Here is an 18,846-nt window from a genome sequence, read left to right as displayed (position 1 = left end):
ATTATTCCATACCCATCCTACCTTCCCCTATCCTTACAGATACCCATATCCCTTGTTTCTACTTTCTTTTAAAATTATTGGCAAAAAGCCCTAACTAACTGCCTTTTACTTTAGTTCTAGTAAGTCCAGGTGGATATGCTTGGATATCTTTTAATTGTAATATGGTAAGATTTGGGTTATAATGAACAGAAATGACAAACATATGGATACCATCTTTAGGCGTTTTTGGAATACCTTATATGTGGAAAACATGGTACTATCATGAGGTTCAAAAAGATGAAAAATACCACCCCATACTCAAAAAACTAATCTTTTTGTGCTTCAGAGTACTGTGGTTAAAACAATGACAAAAACTTATAATCCAAAGATAATTTCTTATCATTTTGGTTATCAGCCACTTCTCATTCCCCAACATCAAATACAATTATCTAAGAGCACCATTCATTTATAAAATTACTTAATAATTAAACATGTATAGAGTGCACACTACATTATATGGCTTCTGGAATACAGGTGATGAGTAAGACATAGTCACTCCAATTCTGTAAAACTCACATTATTATTACGGAGAATACAGAATAAAATTTTCCAAGGCTGATTGTTACTAAACTTGTCAGAGAACAACTGACAGTAAAAATACTCCTTTTTGTCAAAAAGAAAAGTTAACCGCTAATCATGTATAATAGTTTCTACTAAAGAAAACTGAGTTAATGGCCATTGCTTATAACTTTTCCATAGAAATACCTCTAAAGGTAGAAAATAGCTCATCTCAGCAGAGTCTAAGAACATATTCCAAAGGAGCAAAGCTCTTGAAAGTCTCATTTTAAAAATGAAATGTGATTGTTATACTCTGATATACTCAAGTTTAATATAGACTATTTCTCTCACCATTCCTACATCTTTTGAGTAAAATGTATATTCCAGTAGGATAGACAGTGTTTATAATATGGCTTCTCTTATCCATGACAAAGCATCCAAAACAAATGCCTAAATTTGAGAAGTAAAGGACTAAGGATAATATTATATAGAAGGTAATCTTTAGGCCAAGTCTCTCCTCTTCCACTCTGTCTTATTATGGTAGTGATTCAGGTATTGGTTCCAGATTATATGCAATTTGATAACCCACTCCAACACTTGCTATTAATTAAGTCTCTTAGTTTGGGAAAGTTACTACTTTATAGACTATCATATTACCCAGGTTTATAATGGCCGGAAGGATATAGTAAGTTTGAACACTAATAGTTTGCATCTAAAATTTTGAATATCTTTTCTTTCCTATAGGCTATAGAAAAACATCTTATTAAGAAGTCTCGTGGAGGTCTTGTCTTTATTGGAGAATGGAAGAATGGGCACTTGGAAAAAAAGATGGGGCATTTGGCCTGCTTTGCTGGGGGAATGTTTGCACTAGGAGCAGATGGTTCCAGAGCAGATAAAGCTGGTCATTATTTAGAGCTAGGGGCAGAAATTGCACGTACTTGTCATGAGTCATATGACAGAACTGGTAAGAATATTAATAAGGCTAATTATATAGTCTAAAATAATCTCTAAGTTAAAATGTGTTCAGCAATAAGAAGGAGAATATATAGGCACTTTTTACTTCCAAATAGTTTACACCAACATGGCAAATCATTTTCTTAAGAACTTGAATTTTAATTCTGGAAATGTGTCTCTGCATTATTTTTTAAATTCTGAATTCTGCTGCTGTTTCTGTTAAAGATTTTGAAGTAATTGTTTTAAAGACAAGAATCGTGGGGTATTTGCGAATATATGGAATAACGTTTATTTTAATATAAGAATCTATTTTTGCCATTTCAGCTTCTATAAAAACAGTTACTTAAAAGAACATAAAATTGACTGATTTCAGTTATATTGCCTTGCCTATCCTCTTGTGATAAGAAGAATAACCAAAAGATAATAATATTTATCTTTATTGGTATCTGGCTAACTAGTAGTTTTTCAGTTAGTTCACCAGTAGGTTTTGGAATTGTTTATGACTTTAACTAAAAAGATCCTCTGACATTGCATTGGGCAAATATTTTCTGAACTTCAGTGTCCTTACTTGGAAAAGATGATTCCTAAATGGTGACAAAAATTGTTTTGGTTGGGGCTGAGAAAACTTACTCTTTTTATGTATAAAGCACAGATATACATACAGTCATAAATAGATACACAGTACATATTTGGTATTAAAATTTTACGGAGGGAGAAGGCAATTAGGTTTTTTTAAAAAAGTCAAAAGGTTTCTTAGGGGTGCAATAATGAAAAGGGGGCTGAAAAACACTGGACTAGACCTTCCAAGGTTTTTTCTGGCTTTAGAAACATGAGTTTCTATATGAAGTAATAGATAATGAGCTCCCTGAAAGCCAAAAAACTAGAAATTTCTGTTTGATTTCAGAAGTTGAATTGTTGATTTTATCAAATAACAATTTCTGTTTTAGGGTTAATTTATCATCAGACACCATGAAACAAATACGATTGACCTAAAATTTATGCTAGTTCATAAATCTGTCAAGTTATTTTTATACAGTAAGGAATTAAACTTATGGCAAAATTGATTCTTCAGTTCTCTCGTTAACTAAATAAGGGTTCCATTTCTTGAAAGAATATAAGTCAAGAGGACAGTGAAGTAGTGTTATTTTAGGGTAATTTAAGTGTTGGTGTATAATACATATAATGGCAGTGATCTGAGTTCAAAATAGAGGCTAAATTAAATTATCGTGTTGATATAGAATGTCAATTATGCACTTAAAATATAGCTAAAATTAGTAAAACATTGAGGACCAGGATGGATATTCAATTTTATATTAGGATCCATGAGAATAAGGATTGTTATTTTGCAGATTTTGACTGAAATCAAATAATAGACCTAAAATAATTGAATTTCATACAGCATACATTCTAAAATATGGTATATCATAGTTATCATAATTAAATATTTACTCCATGAAACAGGGAACAGCCATTATATGCCAAGTATTATGCTAGATGCTTATAGGTTAAAGTATGAACAAGATACATTCCCTGCCTTTCAGAAATTCATAGTGTACCAGAGTTTGAAAGGATTTCCTTATATTTCTGATTTTAATGTTTCATAATGACGTTGCTGATGCTGATTCTTGTTCTGATTGTCATTTTCACATTGCAAGTTGATGAACCTGTGTCCCTCTTTGTTATGGTAAACCAAAAAATGATTATTTGATTTGTGTCCTGTATTTTCAAGTCTTCCGTTGTTTTTACTTGTCTTTAATCTCAATTTAGATCCTTTAATAAAAAAGTACAATCCTAGTTTTGCCAACTTTCCAGCAGGTTATTATATCCTCTGCTGTGTTTTCTTATAGCTGTGCTACAATTTTTGGCCACCATATTTTAAAATATCCATTCATTTCTCCTTAGTAGTTATTCCAGCTAAATATATACTGTAATTATCTACAACTAAATCAATTCATAATCTAAGCTCTAAAATGTTTTCTTATATGTGTGTATTATGGCAAAATGTCTTTAAAATTACCTTGCCTTTAAAAAAAAATCCACACAGCATCATTATCTATATACTTTTATTTTAGACCACAATGGACTGTATGATGTGCAAATGTCTAGTTTGCATTTGTTTCCAAAAGATTACTAGACTCTTATTGGTAGAATTAGATTTAGCAGTATGTTGATACACATTATTCTGAGGAACATTTTATGTTAGAATAACAGGAATGTTTATAAGTCTATTTTAAGAAAACCAAATGTGGATCTTTTAAAATGACTCATTTTGCACTGAGTGCAAACAGCAACAATAAAAATAAAACAAAAATTACTTCATATTCTGTTATTTCAGGGAAGAAAGAAGTCCCTGCAAACAAACTTAAATGGTTTATTTTGCTCGGTTCTTTCTTTTGTCATGTTACAGCATTAAAGCTAGGTCCTGAATCATTCAAGTTTGATGGTGCAGTGGAGGCTGTGGCTGTCCGGCAGGCTGAAAAGTATTATATCCTCCGTCCAGAAGTAATTGAAACCTATTGGTACCTATGGCGATTCACTCACGATCCAAGATACAGGCAGTGGGGCTGGGAAGCAGCACTGGTAAATAAGCCAATATTCCATTTTATCTGCAAGAGTGTTAACTCATGCCCTCCTATGATGCTATGTACCCTCACCCATGTTACCTCATTTTTAGTATCTGTAGGGCAGTTTTTGTTTATCTGATGAAGAAACTCTTAGTCGATTTAAGTTTCTGGGCAGTAGAAATAAATCTTACGATATATATTAAATATATATTAAAATATATTAAAAATATATAAATATATATATTTCAAAGGAGGAATTTTTAATGGTTAGGTAAAGGAAGCAAGTGGTTTACTCTTAAAGTCTTTCAGGGAATCCATAGCTATCAGTACCTGGGGAGGAAAAAACTATTAGTCTTTTATGAAAGTATAGCTTATTCCCAGGGGTAAGGGGTTGTTTTATTCTTTGAGATTTACTAATTGTGATAAATAGCACTAATTATGGTGACTATTCGTATTCAAATTGTTTAACTTAAGCTTACAATCTAGATAGAATGACTAAGGACATCCCAAATGAGGTCAGTAGTGCTGGTAAATTGCCCAGACAGGAATGTATGAGATATGTTTTAAGGCAAGATGTATACCAATTTATGTAAAGAGAACGTTTCACAGTGGCAAAGTGGGAGAGAAGATTAGAGCCATTATGTAGACAGCCTTACACACCAAATCAAAGGTTCTTAGTTGTTCAGGAAATAAGACGTGTGCTCAACTCCCTCCCCGCAATACACACTCTCTTAGTTACTTCTGTCAGCTACTGCGTTAAGTGCTGTCATGGGAAATGGTAACAGAAAGTTCTTTGCTTATCCAAAAAGCCCTTCAAATCTTATTTTTCTTTTTTCCTTAGCATCTTCTACCTGCAAAAGCTCCTTGACTTTTGAGAATTCCTTACAGAACTGCTAAATGTTTTATAAGGGGGAAGGAACTCCTGAAGGCTTTTTTCAGTGGGGAGTAACAAAGCAAAAGAATCTGATTGTAATCCACAAATTGGTGGGTTTGGGAGACCACAGCCATAACCTAGCAATAATGTGAGATCTTGAACTAAGGGGAGTACACTTATTTTTCACCTGTCATTCAGACCTAGATAGTCCTCCTGGACTTTAACAATAAGAGCATATTAATGGAAACAAGTGGTTACACAGGACAGGAACAGATGCAGCATTTATTGATGCTGCTTTTCCTTGGCCCCTTGGCTCCAGAATTGGGAGCACAGCTACTAGTGAAGTTCTCTGTGTAGGAGGGTGCTGCCACAGTTGAGAAGACAGCCAAACTATTGCCACAGTGGTTTGGGAATAGTATACAGACACACTTCTATTGTTAGCAGTGGCTTACTAATGCTTCCGTAAATTAAGCACTATTTGATGTAAGGGAAATAGGTAAAATAATCATATAATGAATCTGTTTCACTTGAATGTCCCCTGATATTTAATGCTCCTTATTTAGAGGAATGAGGGGGACATGTCTGAATCACGTGAGGAGTGGAAAGTGGTGGCAGAAGCACTTTTTGTCATTGAGGAATACTTTAGGATAATTCATCCTTTTCCTAATGTCCTTTTTTCCTGTGTGCTTTCTTCAAGTATGGCCCTACTTTTGTCTGTTAAGGAGAGGTGTGACAGAGTCAAACTTTAGCCCATGTCTGTCTAAATTTGAATTATAGGAGGTAGAATTTTGCTTTTGTAGCCTATATGCACAAACACAAACTCAATGTATAATCGGTCAAGAACAAGAACTAGAGTAGTTATACTCTAAATTCAAGTTTCAGAAGTGTGCAGTGTAAGTGATGAGAAGAGGGAGGAATGGAGGCAAAAGAGGCGGTGTCACATCTTAAATAGTATTTGCTCATGCATCACCATTGGCCTCTCCTCTTGGGTGCGAAGAAAGCAAAGGGAAGGCTGGGTGAGGCAGAATAGCAGTATAGCATGTCTTCCGTAGCCTTAGCTATTCTATTTACATATTCAACTTCCAAACTTGCCCTCATGACTTGAAATGTCTTAAAGATTAGTCATGCCTCCCCACTACTTTCTTATTATTCTTAAACCATTTTGATAGTTCATATGGTGATGAAGACACATGATTATTGTGAAGAAAAGTACTTAAAAACTCTTGTATCCAAAATTTCTTTAGAATATATTAGAGAAAAGCACCAAACCCCTTAAATTTAGTTATAATCAAAATGAGCAGATTGATTAAATAAACACCTTTTTAATGTTAATTAGCTTTTCATAGGAAGGAGAAGCCCAGAAGAGTAAGAAAAGTAGCAAGACTAGGAACAACAAGCCATGGCAGACAGCGATGGTTAGTTAAGTAACCATGCCTTCATTGGATGACCTCGCAGGGTTAGGTAGAACAGAAAAACAAAACTACCACATGTGCTTTCCACTTTTCATGATTGGCTGAATTCTGGACTGTGCTGTACCTGCATAAGCAGACTGTTTGGTTGCTTTGAATTAAAAAGTAAGGTTGTGAATAGATTCCATTTGATTCAGTATATTTTATTTAGGCATGCCCAAAGATGCAAAAAGAGTAGGAATTTTAACTCTCAGTCAAGCAGTAAAGCACAGTAGTTAATAATGTGGAGCAAATTACTCTGTGCCTCAGTTTTCCCATCTGAAAAGTGAGGCTGTTAACCTCATAGAGTTCTGAAATTCAAATGTGACTGCATTTAAAGCTCTTAGAACAGCATTCAGCACATAGTAAATACCTTATAATTGTTAACTCTTTATATTGTAATTATTATTGTAGTAGGTGGGCTCTTTCTGCCAGTTGGTACCACCTGTAATGGCTAACTCATAGGATTATGATAATGCAATGTCTGGCACATAGTATGTATCTAGTAAATATTATCTCTTACTGCTGTTACTATAGAGTGCTCCTAAGTAATATTTTTTTTAGCATGTTGTGGATTATTGTTTGTCCTTGGAAGAGATAAAATTGCAATAAAAATTGTTAATTGAAACTGACCTCCATCTTGATTTGTCAGAACTAATGGACCTTTATTTTGCCAGACAGACCCCTCATTTAGAAAAAATAGCCTAAATTTGATTTCTAAGTTAGGAAAATATAAGATGTCTTAAAAAGATTAAAGAGTTTTGGAGACAGAGAAGTTCTATAGGAAACATCCTATTTCTCGTATGAGTTAATTTTTCCAGTATGAGAATATTTCCTTTTGATAATATTCTTAAACCATCAAATTTTCATACAAATCTTTATGAACTTTTGACTATTGTCCTTCAAAGTTTTGTTGTCCTTCAAAACTTGAAATTCTACAGAATTGCTTATTTTGTCTATTCTCTTTCATAGGCCATTGAAAAGTATTGCCGAGTTAGTGGTGGATTTTCTGGAGTCAAAGATGTGTATTCCTCTACTCCTACACATGATGATGTACAGCAGAGCTTTTTTCTTGCTGAAACATTAAAGTAAGTATATAGCTTTAAAATATATTTTTATACTAGACTGGTTTTGCTGTGTGATCACTAGATGATGAATTACAACTATGTGACAGGTTACACTAAATTTTGTTGTAAATATCTTTTTATGTAATTGGGTGTGTAAATTTTTAGCTACATCTCAAGAAGAGTGACTTTGACTATAAGGTAGGTATTTTATCAAAAAAGTACTTAGTACCTGTTAAAATTTTTTGTTCTTTGCTCTTTAATGTGCATTAAAATCAGCTGGAAGGCTTTGTAATACACAGGTAACTAGGTCCACACCCACAGAGTTTCAGTAGATCTGGAGTTTAGCCTAAAAATTTGCGTATCTAACAAGCTCCCATGTGTTACTGGTAATGCTGGTCCTGGAATCATACCTGAGCTCCCTACTGTAGCTAATCAAATCTGTTAGGAATAATCATGCAGTTTTGATAGTACTAAATGACCATAGCCACTCATCCTCCCGATGAGGCTTACTGTAAAGATACACATAAAAGGAACAATGGAAAAGAGTAGACAACTTTATTTTGGTCTTATACTCAAAACCCCAGGTAGAGCTCTCTGTAAACAGACCTGGAAGAGATGGAGATTGTAAATATGTCCACTTCCCTAAAGACTGACCAAATAAATATCTCTTCGTACTCGCTCTTAAATTTATTATTTGTATTTCTTGCATATCTGTACATGAATGCCTTGTAAACATTTTATTTTTTCAACAAATGTGTATTACCAGGCACTGTTCAAGCCACTTGAGGATGTTTCAGTAGGCAAGCAGGACAAAAATTCCTGCCTTCTGGATTTTACATTCTAGTATACTTGTAGTTTACATTCTCATATATTACAATTAAAATGTACCTTTCTTGATCTAAGTTTCTAAATGTCTATCTTATTCTAATTTTTCTTTTATTACCCCTAGTACTGTTGTTTTCCTATCTTTTTAGCTTGTACATTATAGAATCATCTGCTTCCTCCTTTTAATATATCACCAATTCTTTATGCTTCTTTCTGTTACATTTTTTTATTTTGCTCCCTCCTTTCCATTTCTACAATTTACCCTAATCCAGCCCCTTATTACTGCTGGGATGGTTTAGAACATCTGCCTGGTACTCAGTTTCCTACATCTAGATGTTTCTTATTCTGACTTATCCTTTGTGATTAGGCTTGAGACTGTAGAAGCTGAAAGAGCACTAGACTAGAAAATAAAGTGACGGGAACTTTAGGTGTACACTAGCTACATCTAGCTGAATGAACATGTCAAAATAAAATTTTTTGCTTTTGGTTTACATGTCTGTAAAGTATGGAATTTGGCCCAGATTGTGTAGTATTTCTCCTGTTTTTTTTTTTTTTAAACTTCAGAAAAACTGTAAGATAGGACAATGATTATTTGTGTCTTTTCACCTAGTTTTGCCACATTTCCTTCTCTTTCTTTCTGCATACACTCACATATACACATAGTTATACTTTTTTTTTAGCTTTTTATTTTGCTGGACAAGTTGATGGTGACCAGCAATATATTTCAACAGTAGCTTTCAAGAAAAGGTCATTATCTTACATAATCACCATTCAGTTCTCACACTTGTGAACCTTAATATTCATATAATAACGTTGTCTAATATGTAATCCCATTTTCAAATTTCTCCAATTGTTCCAATAATGTATTTTTGTTTAATGCCAATTCAGGATCCAGTACGGGATCATTTGTTACGTTTGGTTGTCATTGCCTCTTTAGTCTCCTTTAATCTAGCACAGAGTTTTCCTGTTTTTCTTTTATCTTTTATGAAATTGACATTTTAAAAGTATTCAGGCTAGTTGCTTTGAGGAATGTTCCCCATTTTAGATTTTTTTCTAATTGTTCCTCATGATCAGATTTAGGTTAAACATTTTCAGCATGAACATTATATGGATCTGTGTTCTTATCATTGCATCCCTTAAAGAGACACATAATAGTTTAGCCCATTATTGGTGATTTTAAGTTTGAGCATAGGTTATATTTGATTATTGTCATGTAAACAATCTTTTTTCTTTTTGTAATTAATAACTTATCTGTGGAGTGATAATTTTGAGACTGTGAATATTCTTTTAATCCTAGATTCTATTCTTAAACCAACCTAATGTACATTCAAATATTTACATATATATAAAGTTTGTTCTCTTGCATTTGTCTATTTTATATTTCATTGCTTCTGGCAGGAATGCCTTTATCCTTTCTATCAATTAATGCCTCTCTCTCATTTCTAATTTCAGTTCAAATTTCACCTCTTTGCAGACTGGCTTTCATAATTAATTCTCAAATCTCTCATCACTACAACTTGGAGCACTTTAGTACATGCATGGCATAGGGCTGGAAATAGATGGTATGCTGCCTCATCCCCTTCTAGTGCCTATATGGAATATCACCATTTAATCTTGGTACTTTTCCTTGCCAAGTTCAGTCAGAACTCTTCTCAACACAACAGTACGCTAGGTAACCAGTTATTTATGTATATATATATAGATATATATTTGCTACAATTTTTGCTTTTAGAAAAACATACATCTGGAGCAATAAACATGAAAAAGGTCAAACAAAAAGAAACATACAAATAATTATAACATCACCTAGGCTAAGAAGATTGTCACAGTTGAGCAGTACATTCAGCATTGCACTTCCTGGCAGCTAAAGCAAAAAGGAATCATTCTGCACAGTGTCATTATCATTTTTGGGAGTTGAGGGAGCATATTACTTTGACAAATGAGACAGAATTTTTTATGTTGCTAAATTATAAAATGACTTAAATTGGATAACTCTATAAAAATATTGAACTATTAAGTGAACCATATGAAATTACCCTTTTAAAAAGAGTAATTTGAATATTGGCAATTTAATATGGTTCAACCTAATACATAATGTTAATGGTAAATATTTTGAAAATATTTATTTTGTTTGAAACAGTGATCTTAGGGAAGATACAAAAACACTCAATCTGATTTACTCTTTATAAAAACTGATGGCATAATATTAAAGTACAATTGAATAAAGTCATTTCTGTGAAGATCTAAATTAATGTAGCTGTAGTTTTATTGTAAAAATAAAACTTTATAGAGGAATGAAGATAAGTATGGTCTCTTAAATATTTCTCAAATATCAGTTAATTGAAATAGGCTTTGTCAGAAGCTGTCAATTTAAGATGATATATTCTACCAATTGGTGGGAATTTACTGCGGATTCATTAAAAGGCAACAATCAATGTGTTTTAGCTACCAGAGATGGAAACTGATTGTCACGGCAGTGGCAAAGTTAAATAAAATAACCTGTATTCTTGATGTAAGCTGAGGCTCATTTTACCTTTTACATGTTGTCATAGGTGCTATACCATGGATTAGTTATTGCTATAGACATACTTTTTTCCCCAGAAGAGGCCATGTCTCCTACTTTTTTTGTTTCCCTCAATAGTCCTTACTTCATGTATTAATATTTATCTAGCATATATACTGATGACATAACAAAAACTATGTAATGAGGAAGGTCAGAGATAGATCCCTTCAAAGGTTCTAAAACTCTTATACTCTAGTACAGGAAATAAAACACGTGCAATATATACAACAAATTTTAAATACATTAAGTGCATAAGAGAAATATTAACAAAATGCAGAAGTCTTTTAGAGAAGAAAGAGTTTGCTTAACCTGGAAAACAAGGGAAGACTTCCTGGAAGTAGTGGCATTTGAACCAGACTTGAAGGCAAGCTGGGTAAAATAGGATGAACTGGTATTCAGGGGAATAACTATAAGGTAGACCATGGGATATTAAGAATGAGATGAGAGCTCTAAAGGTAGAATTGACAAACCTGAATATCTAATTAGATATAAGGAGATTCAGTAAGAAGGAAGAATCAGAGATAATATTAAAGTTTCCAGTGCCAACCTGACTACAGTTTCTAATCAGCATGTTAGTGCCTTACTTTTAAATATTAATAAACAGTATTGACTTAGAAATGTTTATTGAACTATAAACATGTAAGATTTGGCATATTTGTGTATGTATGTTACACTTTGACTTTTAAAGTTTAAAATATGAATATAACAAGGTTAAGAAAATATCCAAAAATAGAAGGATATGTTTCCAGCTTGAAAGACACCGTCAAGATCCCAGCATAGAAGATGAAAACAGACCCACACCAAGGCACAGCACCTTGGAATTTCAAAACCACTGGGGTAAAGGAAAGATCTCAGCTTCCACAGGGAGAGAGAACAGAATGTAGATCTGGATTCAGAGTGGCTTCAGACCTCTCAAGAACAGTCATGAAAGCTAGAAGCATTGGAGCAGTTGATTCATGAGAGAAAATTAATTCCAACTTAGAATTCTGGGTTTTTAGCCATGTAAGGTATCAAAAATCCACTTCCAGTCCTCTTTCTCAGTAAGTTGTTGGAGCATATGCTCCATGAAAACTGGATATAAACCAAAAAAGAAGACATGAATACAGGAAAGAAGTGAAAGGAAGATTAAGGGATAATATATTGAGATTGAGGAGGACAGAGGCTCTGAGAGATTTCTTCAAGATTAAATGTATAGACTGTTTATTTCTGAGTATTTTGAGACAAGAATTAGTTGCTGAAGATTTTAGGTGCATTATTACAAATAAATACAAGTCAGCTTGCTTTTTAAATAAGGGGAGGAGTCGTGTAAGAAGAAAAGCCATGAATAGCTTTTAGTTAACATATGAACTTGTTTAAAGACACTTGGTTGGAGTCTTGATTGTTTTGTAAGAAGAGCTAAATGGTACTACTGTCCCCTCTCCAGCTGCAAGAAAGAGAAATATGTTCTTTGATAATGGCTTTTGTCCCTCCAAGGATTGTCTTTTTCATTGGTTTCAGTGAAATAGCAGTTGGTCAAAAGTCTCTTAAGCTGAAAGAATTGCGAGGAAATTAGCAGATAGAACACCAAGACTCCTAGGAGCGGTTCTCTAGTAGCAGCACTTGAATTGTTGAATGAATATCTCCCACGTGGATTCTCTATAGTTCTATCACTTTATACCATTTACTGTCATAAGCCTCTTATCAAAAACTTTGAAGGAGTGTATTATTTTATATATGTACCTTAGTGTCTACACCCATTCACCTAGATCTTTCATTGAATTAGACTTTCATTGCACCTTACCTCAATTCTGTTGCACATTTATTTAAAGATCTGATAAACTGAGAAAAGTATACATTTTGAGGATACATTTCAGCCATTTTTTTCTGAGTTCGTATATATCAGGCATTAGGCAGCTCAGAAATCACAAGTTAGTTGGAAACATAGTCTTAACAAATTTGTTATTAAAGGAAAGAGAAATAGCATAAAATTAAGATCAAATTTATCACCGCAGTATGTCTACTTTCACTGGTATCAAAGTCTCTGGGGCAAAAATTATGTCTGTGTCTCTTGCTTGTGTGCTTTTTTCCTCCCTATCTCTTGAAATTCAAACTTTGAATATAGTAGTAAAATTCTGGAAAGCTATATAAGAATATGTCTTATATTCTTATATATACTTATATACTTAAGAATAAGTAATCTTAAATAATCAGAGTTATGGACAAAGATTTATGTACTGAGAAGTTTATTGCTGCTATAAAAATAAGTCATTATTTGTTCAATAATAGCTGAATGCTTAAGTAAATTATGGCACATCCACAATAGTATCAAGAAGCCAAAACAATTGCATGTTTATAGACTTTTCACAGTATAATATTAAGTGGGCTATTAAGTCCACATGTGCATACGTAACACATAGATGAACATGTTAATAGTATTTCAACAATATCAAAATGTGAACTGTAGTTTAGCTTAATTGAAGTTATTTTAGTTTTTAAAAATACTTTTTGTTTTTGCCTCTGTAAATATTTAAAAACATCTTTAAAAATACTCTATTTTGAAAAAAATAGGCTGGATCCCTGCTAAGTACCAAAACTAAGTTTCTATAGAGCAAAACTTTAAATATTAAAAAAAGAAATAAAATCATGAAACAATTGGAAGGTTTTTTTCAACCCTGGGGATGAAGATGGCATGATACAAAACCCAAAAATCATTGAAGAAAAGATTGACAATTTAATTACATAAAAATAAAAAACATCTGTACAAAAAAAGAGCACTAAGTAAAAGACAGATGGCACACTGGGAAAACATTTCTTAAAATTAGAAATTATTAAGAAAAAATACTAAGCCTGCTAAAAAAGGTAGTAGCAGTTCTTAGAAAAGAAATGGCTGTAAACACATGAGAATGCTTGATCCACTTGTAAGAAATAAATGAAATAATAGATCAGATACTATGTTTTATTTACTGTCACGCTGCTTAAGATTTAAAAGTTTTTGTTCTGGTGTTGGCAAGGATGTAAGAATCTAGTGACTTTCAAACACTCTAAGTGAGAGTACATTGGAAGTATATTCTTTTTTGTTGTTGTTGTTAAGGAAGCAAGGTCCACCCGTGGCCCCTGCCCCGACTTGGAAGTATATTCTTAAAATATCCTTAAGTGTGTATTATCAGTACTTCATTTGTCCTGATAGTCTATGTGAAATATTAATATCCTTAGTGCTTTAGTTTAGTGTTTGAGTTAGAACAAGCATGCATACAATCAACGTGTTTGTTGAGCTATATATACATAACAGCATAGCACTTGTCATATTAAAATCGGTTGTGTAAACACTATAATATGTAGCTCTACTATAATGTGTAGCTCCTAAAAAATCAAGTTGTTTTTAATACAGCTTTTTTTGAATTATAAAAATAGCATGTGGATATTGCAAAATGAGTTAAATCGTGTAGAACTGAAGAAATGACGAAAAAAAAAATGAGTTTCTTTGTGCCTCACATCCAGTCTCACTTCCCAAAGAGAATAATTATCAAATAGTGCTTGATATAGCCTTCTGGAAATTTTCTGGGTATATGCAAACATATAAAAATATATATAATATATATCCTTTAGCCTTTTTTCTCCATATATAAGATTATATATACCTATTATTCTGAAACTTGCATTTTCACCTTTTTATCTAGGAAAGGTTTCCATATTGCCATATATAAATCCACTGAGGAATGTTTTATAATTTGTTTAATCAGTACCCTATTGTTAGATATAGAACTTGGGTCTGTTTTTTTGCTCTTATAAACAGTGCTTCAGTGAATGTCCTTTTACATATATCTCTGCTCCCTGTGTGAAGATAAATGTTGGTTAGATTCCTAGAAGTAAAATGGATGACTAGGGCAGTGGCATGTGCATTTGACATAACTATAATTAAGCAAAATAAGCTGAGAGAGCGAACTCTTCAGAAAACTTCTCAGAGAGTTTCAGAAAATTAATTAGAAATGGTTAAAATCAGATGGGTATTCTGAGAAGTATGGAAACATTTAGGCACTACCTGATAGTGTGTAGTAAGATTTGAATGAACAAACCTTTTGTTTTAAGTAAATCTTAGACAACAGAGTAAATCACTTAAAACTTGTTTTCTGTAGGTTAAGAACACAGATGAAAAGTCAAACAATCAGATTCTTAGGAAGTAAATGGAATGAAAGTTTCAGTGTTTGCTCACCCTTTTAAACTAGTGCTTTCTGGAATCCTTAATTCCACCTCTTTGTTCTTTATCAAGATGTGAGCTCCTTTTCTACTAAGTAGTGATTAAAATATATAGATAATACAAATGTAATATATGAAATGATTTATCCAACATATGTTTGTTGTTAAGTGCCTGATGTGTGCCAGCTGTTTTGTATGCTAGGGCTACATCAATGAATGTAAAATAATCCTGACATAAAATAACTTACATCCTAAAAATTTCATTCACTCTCTCCCTAACTTATAATTATGCTGTTTTGAGTGCCTGCCTGTAAAAATATGCCCTATGTGTATTATCCAAACACTTCATTATTCTCTGTCCTTGCCCTCCTTTATTTTTCTTCATAACACTAACATCATCTGTATTAGTCCATTCTCACACTGCTATAAAGAACTGCCCAAGACTGGGTAATTTATGAAGAAAAGAGGTTTAATTGACTCACAGTTCTGCATAACTGGGGAAGCCTCAGGAAACTTAAATTGTGGCAGAAGGGGAGGCAGGCACATCTTACGTGGTGGCAGGAAAGAGAGAGCATGTGAAGGAGGAACTGTCAAACATTATAAAACCATCAGATCTCATGAGAACTCACTCATTATCAGGAGAACAATATGGGGGAACCACCCACATGATCCAGTCACCTCCCACCACATCCCTCCCTCTACATATGGGGATTATGGGGATTACAATTCGAGATGAGATTTGGGTGGGACACAGAGCCAATCCATATCACCATCTGACATAGGTGTGTGGTGTTCTTGTTTGGTAGAGATGCGGGTCTTGCTAATTGCCCAGGTTGGTCTTGAACTCCTAGGCTCAAGCAATCCTCCTACCTTAGCCTCCCAAAGTGCTGGGACTACAGGTGTGAGTCATGCTCAGCCTAGATGGATTTTTTTTTTTTAATCTATCTTCCAGTAGAATGTAAGCTTCATAGCTGTAGGGACTTTTCCTTTTAACTACTGTGATCTCCCTAGCACCTAGCACATGAGGCACTCAGTAAATATGTATTGAGTTTGTTGATGAATTTTTCGTCTGTTAGGCAAGAAAAGAACTTAGCTATTTGCATCTTTACTCTGATCACTCTTTAGTTTTTAATTATATCATTTTATCAGTTGTGTTTAAGGCATTACCTGATTATCCTGTATGCAATTTCAAATTGTTCCCTTACTCCCTCTTACTTTTCCCTGCTTTACTTTTCTTCATAGCACCTATCTTCCAACATAGCACATAATTTTCTTAGGCATTCCCCAATTAGAATATAAACTACATGAAGAGTTTACAGTATTTTTGTATATTTGGGTTATTGTTTTATCCCCAATATCTACAGTAGGGCCACTCATATAATATGTATTTCAGTATTAAATGTTTGCTGAATAAAGGATTGAATCATTTCATTTCAAAGGAGACAGCTAAAAAACCCCAGCAATTTTATAAGATCTTGTATATAATAAGAGTAGGAGGGGGAAAGAGAAGAGAATAATAGGCCTACTTTATTTCCTGGTTGGGGCTTAGAGCTTGATCTCAGAATTCACTTAGTTTTAGGAGGTATCTGATAATGAGTCAAAGAATTGATAAAGCAAGAAGGGACCCAAGGCAAAATGTGAAAGCTGAGGATGTCAGGGCTGTGGATTTGTTTTCAGTACAGAGTCAAAGGTCCAGATGCCCACATAAAGGAGAAAAGCAGAAACAGTACCAACTAACTGTTGTTAGAAGTTACACAAAGTTGGTAACCTAGAAAAGTGGTTCTCAAACCTGAGTGTGCATCAGAATCACCTGGAAGGCCTCTTAAAACACGGGATGCTGGGCTCTGTTGACAGAGTTTCTGATTAATAGGTCTAGAGTGGGGCCTAAGAATTTGCGTTTTTAACAAGTTCCCAGGTGATGCTGATGCTGCTGGTCTGGGGGGAATCACACTTTGCGAACCACTGACATCTGTGACTCAGTAAAACACTTATGGAGGCAATTAGGGATTAAGAAATTAACTATACTGTCAGAGAACCTAGCATAAAGTCAGGTGGGCAAGTCTTTGCTTCACTGCTATATTTATGTAGTTCAGTCTCTTCAAATAGGTATACTGGAAAACCAGAACCGTGGTCTTCACATTTTTAAGTGCTTCCTGTGTCCTGACACAATGCAATCTAAATATTAGGCACTGGGATACACACACACACACACGTGCGCGCGCATGTAGGAACACACAGAGTGAATTTCACTTCTACTATTTAATATAAGCGTTTTTCCAGTTTCAAAAGTTTAATCTTTGAAATATGCTTGCCAATTTCTTTTGCTACAGTAGAGGGAGCTACAACCCAAATTTTACTTATGTAGCAATACACAATAAGGCTATTCTTCTCCATCCTTGTTCATTAGTCTTTTTAAAAAAAACTTTTAAAATCAGCTTTATTGAAATATGTTAAGTGTACAGTTTATTGCATTTAGGCAAATGTTTAAGCCTGGGTAAACATCAGCCTTAGTTGATGCATGGAACATTTCCATTCTAATTTGGCAGTCAGTTCTACCCACCCCCAAACTCTTACCTGCTTTCTGTCACTATAGGTTGCTGCTTGTAGAATTTCATATAATTTGAATCATGCAGTATTAGGGAGGAGGTAAAGGCTAATCATTGTTTAAGGGGTATAGAGTTTGAGTTTTACAAGGTGAACAATGTGAATATACTCAACACTACTGAACTGTACACTTTAAAATGGTTAAGGTGGTAAATTTTATGTTACGTGGCTTTTACCACAATAACATTTATGTCTGGCTTTTTTTACATAATATTTTTTAGGTTAATCCATGTTGCATTTATCAATAGTTCATTCTTTTCTATTGATGAGTATTATGCTCTTGTTTGGATATACCACATTTTATTTGTCCATTCACTTTTTGATGGTCCGTTAATCATGTGTTTTTGAAAGGAATCAGAAAAAAAGAATTGTTTACCATTTGGTTACACTTAATCTTGCTCTTAATTTTTTCTTTGTAGTAATTTTCAAATTCATCCCTTAAAAGTAATTTCATCGAATTTACTATTATTAAATAAATATTATAAAATAATTTGCTATTTATTAAATAAAAATTCTAAATGTTTTAAATCTGGTGCTTCTAAAAGCAGAAATGTAAGAGCTAAATTTTGTGGCAACAGTTTTTCTCTCAAAACTCAGGTAAATATTGTTGCCTGCAGTTTATTGCCCTAAGTTTGTCCTGGTTTTTTAAAAAATTTCATTGTCTTCTAGTTCTTTCTTTGCAAACAATTTTACTAAGCAAGTTATTCTTGATATGTAGTTTGATTTGCTAACTTAGCTACTTTTTCTAAGGGAACGTATTGTAGTGTTGTAAAGAAAGCTAGCAATAAATGAATAGAGTAATAGATTTGTGATACCAACTTGATACCAATTTGTGATACCAGCTTACCTCTAGGAGGTAAGTATATGTGCACTTCACTGTAAAATTCTTCCAACATTTCTATGTTTGGAAGTTTTACAGGCCGGGCGCAGTGGCTCATGCCTGTAATCCCAGCACTTTGGGAGGCCAAGGCGGGCGGATCACCTGAGTTCAGGAGTTCGAGACCAGCCTGGCCAACGTGGTGAAACCCCGTCTCTACTAAAAATACAAAAATTAGCTGGGCATGGTGGTGCATGGCTATAATCTTAGCTACTTAGGAGGCTGAGACAGGAGAATCACTTGAACCCGGGAGGCAGAGGTTGCAGTGAGCCAAGATCACGCCACTGCACTCCAGCCTGGGGGACACAGCAAGACTCCATCTCAAAAAAAAAAAAAAAAAAAAGAAGAAGAAGAAGAAGA

At 33.8% G+C, this 18,846-nt stretch overlaps 1 protein-coding gene across 1 annotated transcript in view; it reads left to right on the top strand.

Moving 5' to 3' along the window:
- MAN1A2 (mannosidase alpha class 1A member 2) overlaps window positions 1-18,846 on the top strand; it is a 165,023-nt gene that overhangs the window by 131,620 nt on the left and 14,557 nt on the right. The window contains exons 10-12 of the mRNA XM_054478198.2: window positions 1,282-1,501; window positions 3,899-4,071; window positions 7,350-7,465. Coding sequence (XP_054334173.1) covers window positions 1,282-1,501; window positions 3,899-4,071; window positions 7,350-7,465 — 509 coding nt within the window. The remainder of the gene's footprint in view (window positions 1-1,281; window positions 1,502-3,898; window positions 4,072-7,349; window positions 7,466-18,846) is intronic.

Source organism: Pongo pygmaeus, chromosome 1 (assembly GCF_028885625.2).
Source record: "Pongo pygmaeus isolate AG05252 chromosome 1, NHGRI_mPonPyg2-v2.0_pri, whole genome shotgun sequence".
NCBI classification, from domain to species: Eukaryota; Metazoa; Chordata; class Mammalia; order Primates; family Hominidae; genus Pongo; species Pongo pygmaeus.
This window is presented reverse-complemented; position numbering and strand designations above follow the sequence as displayed.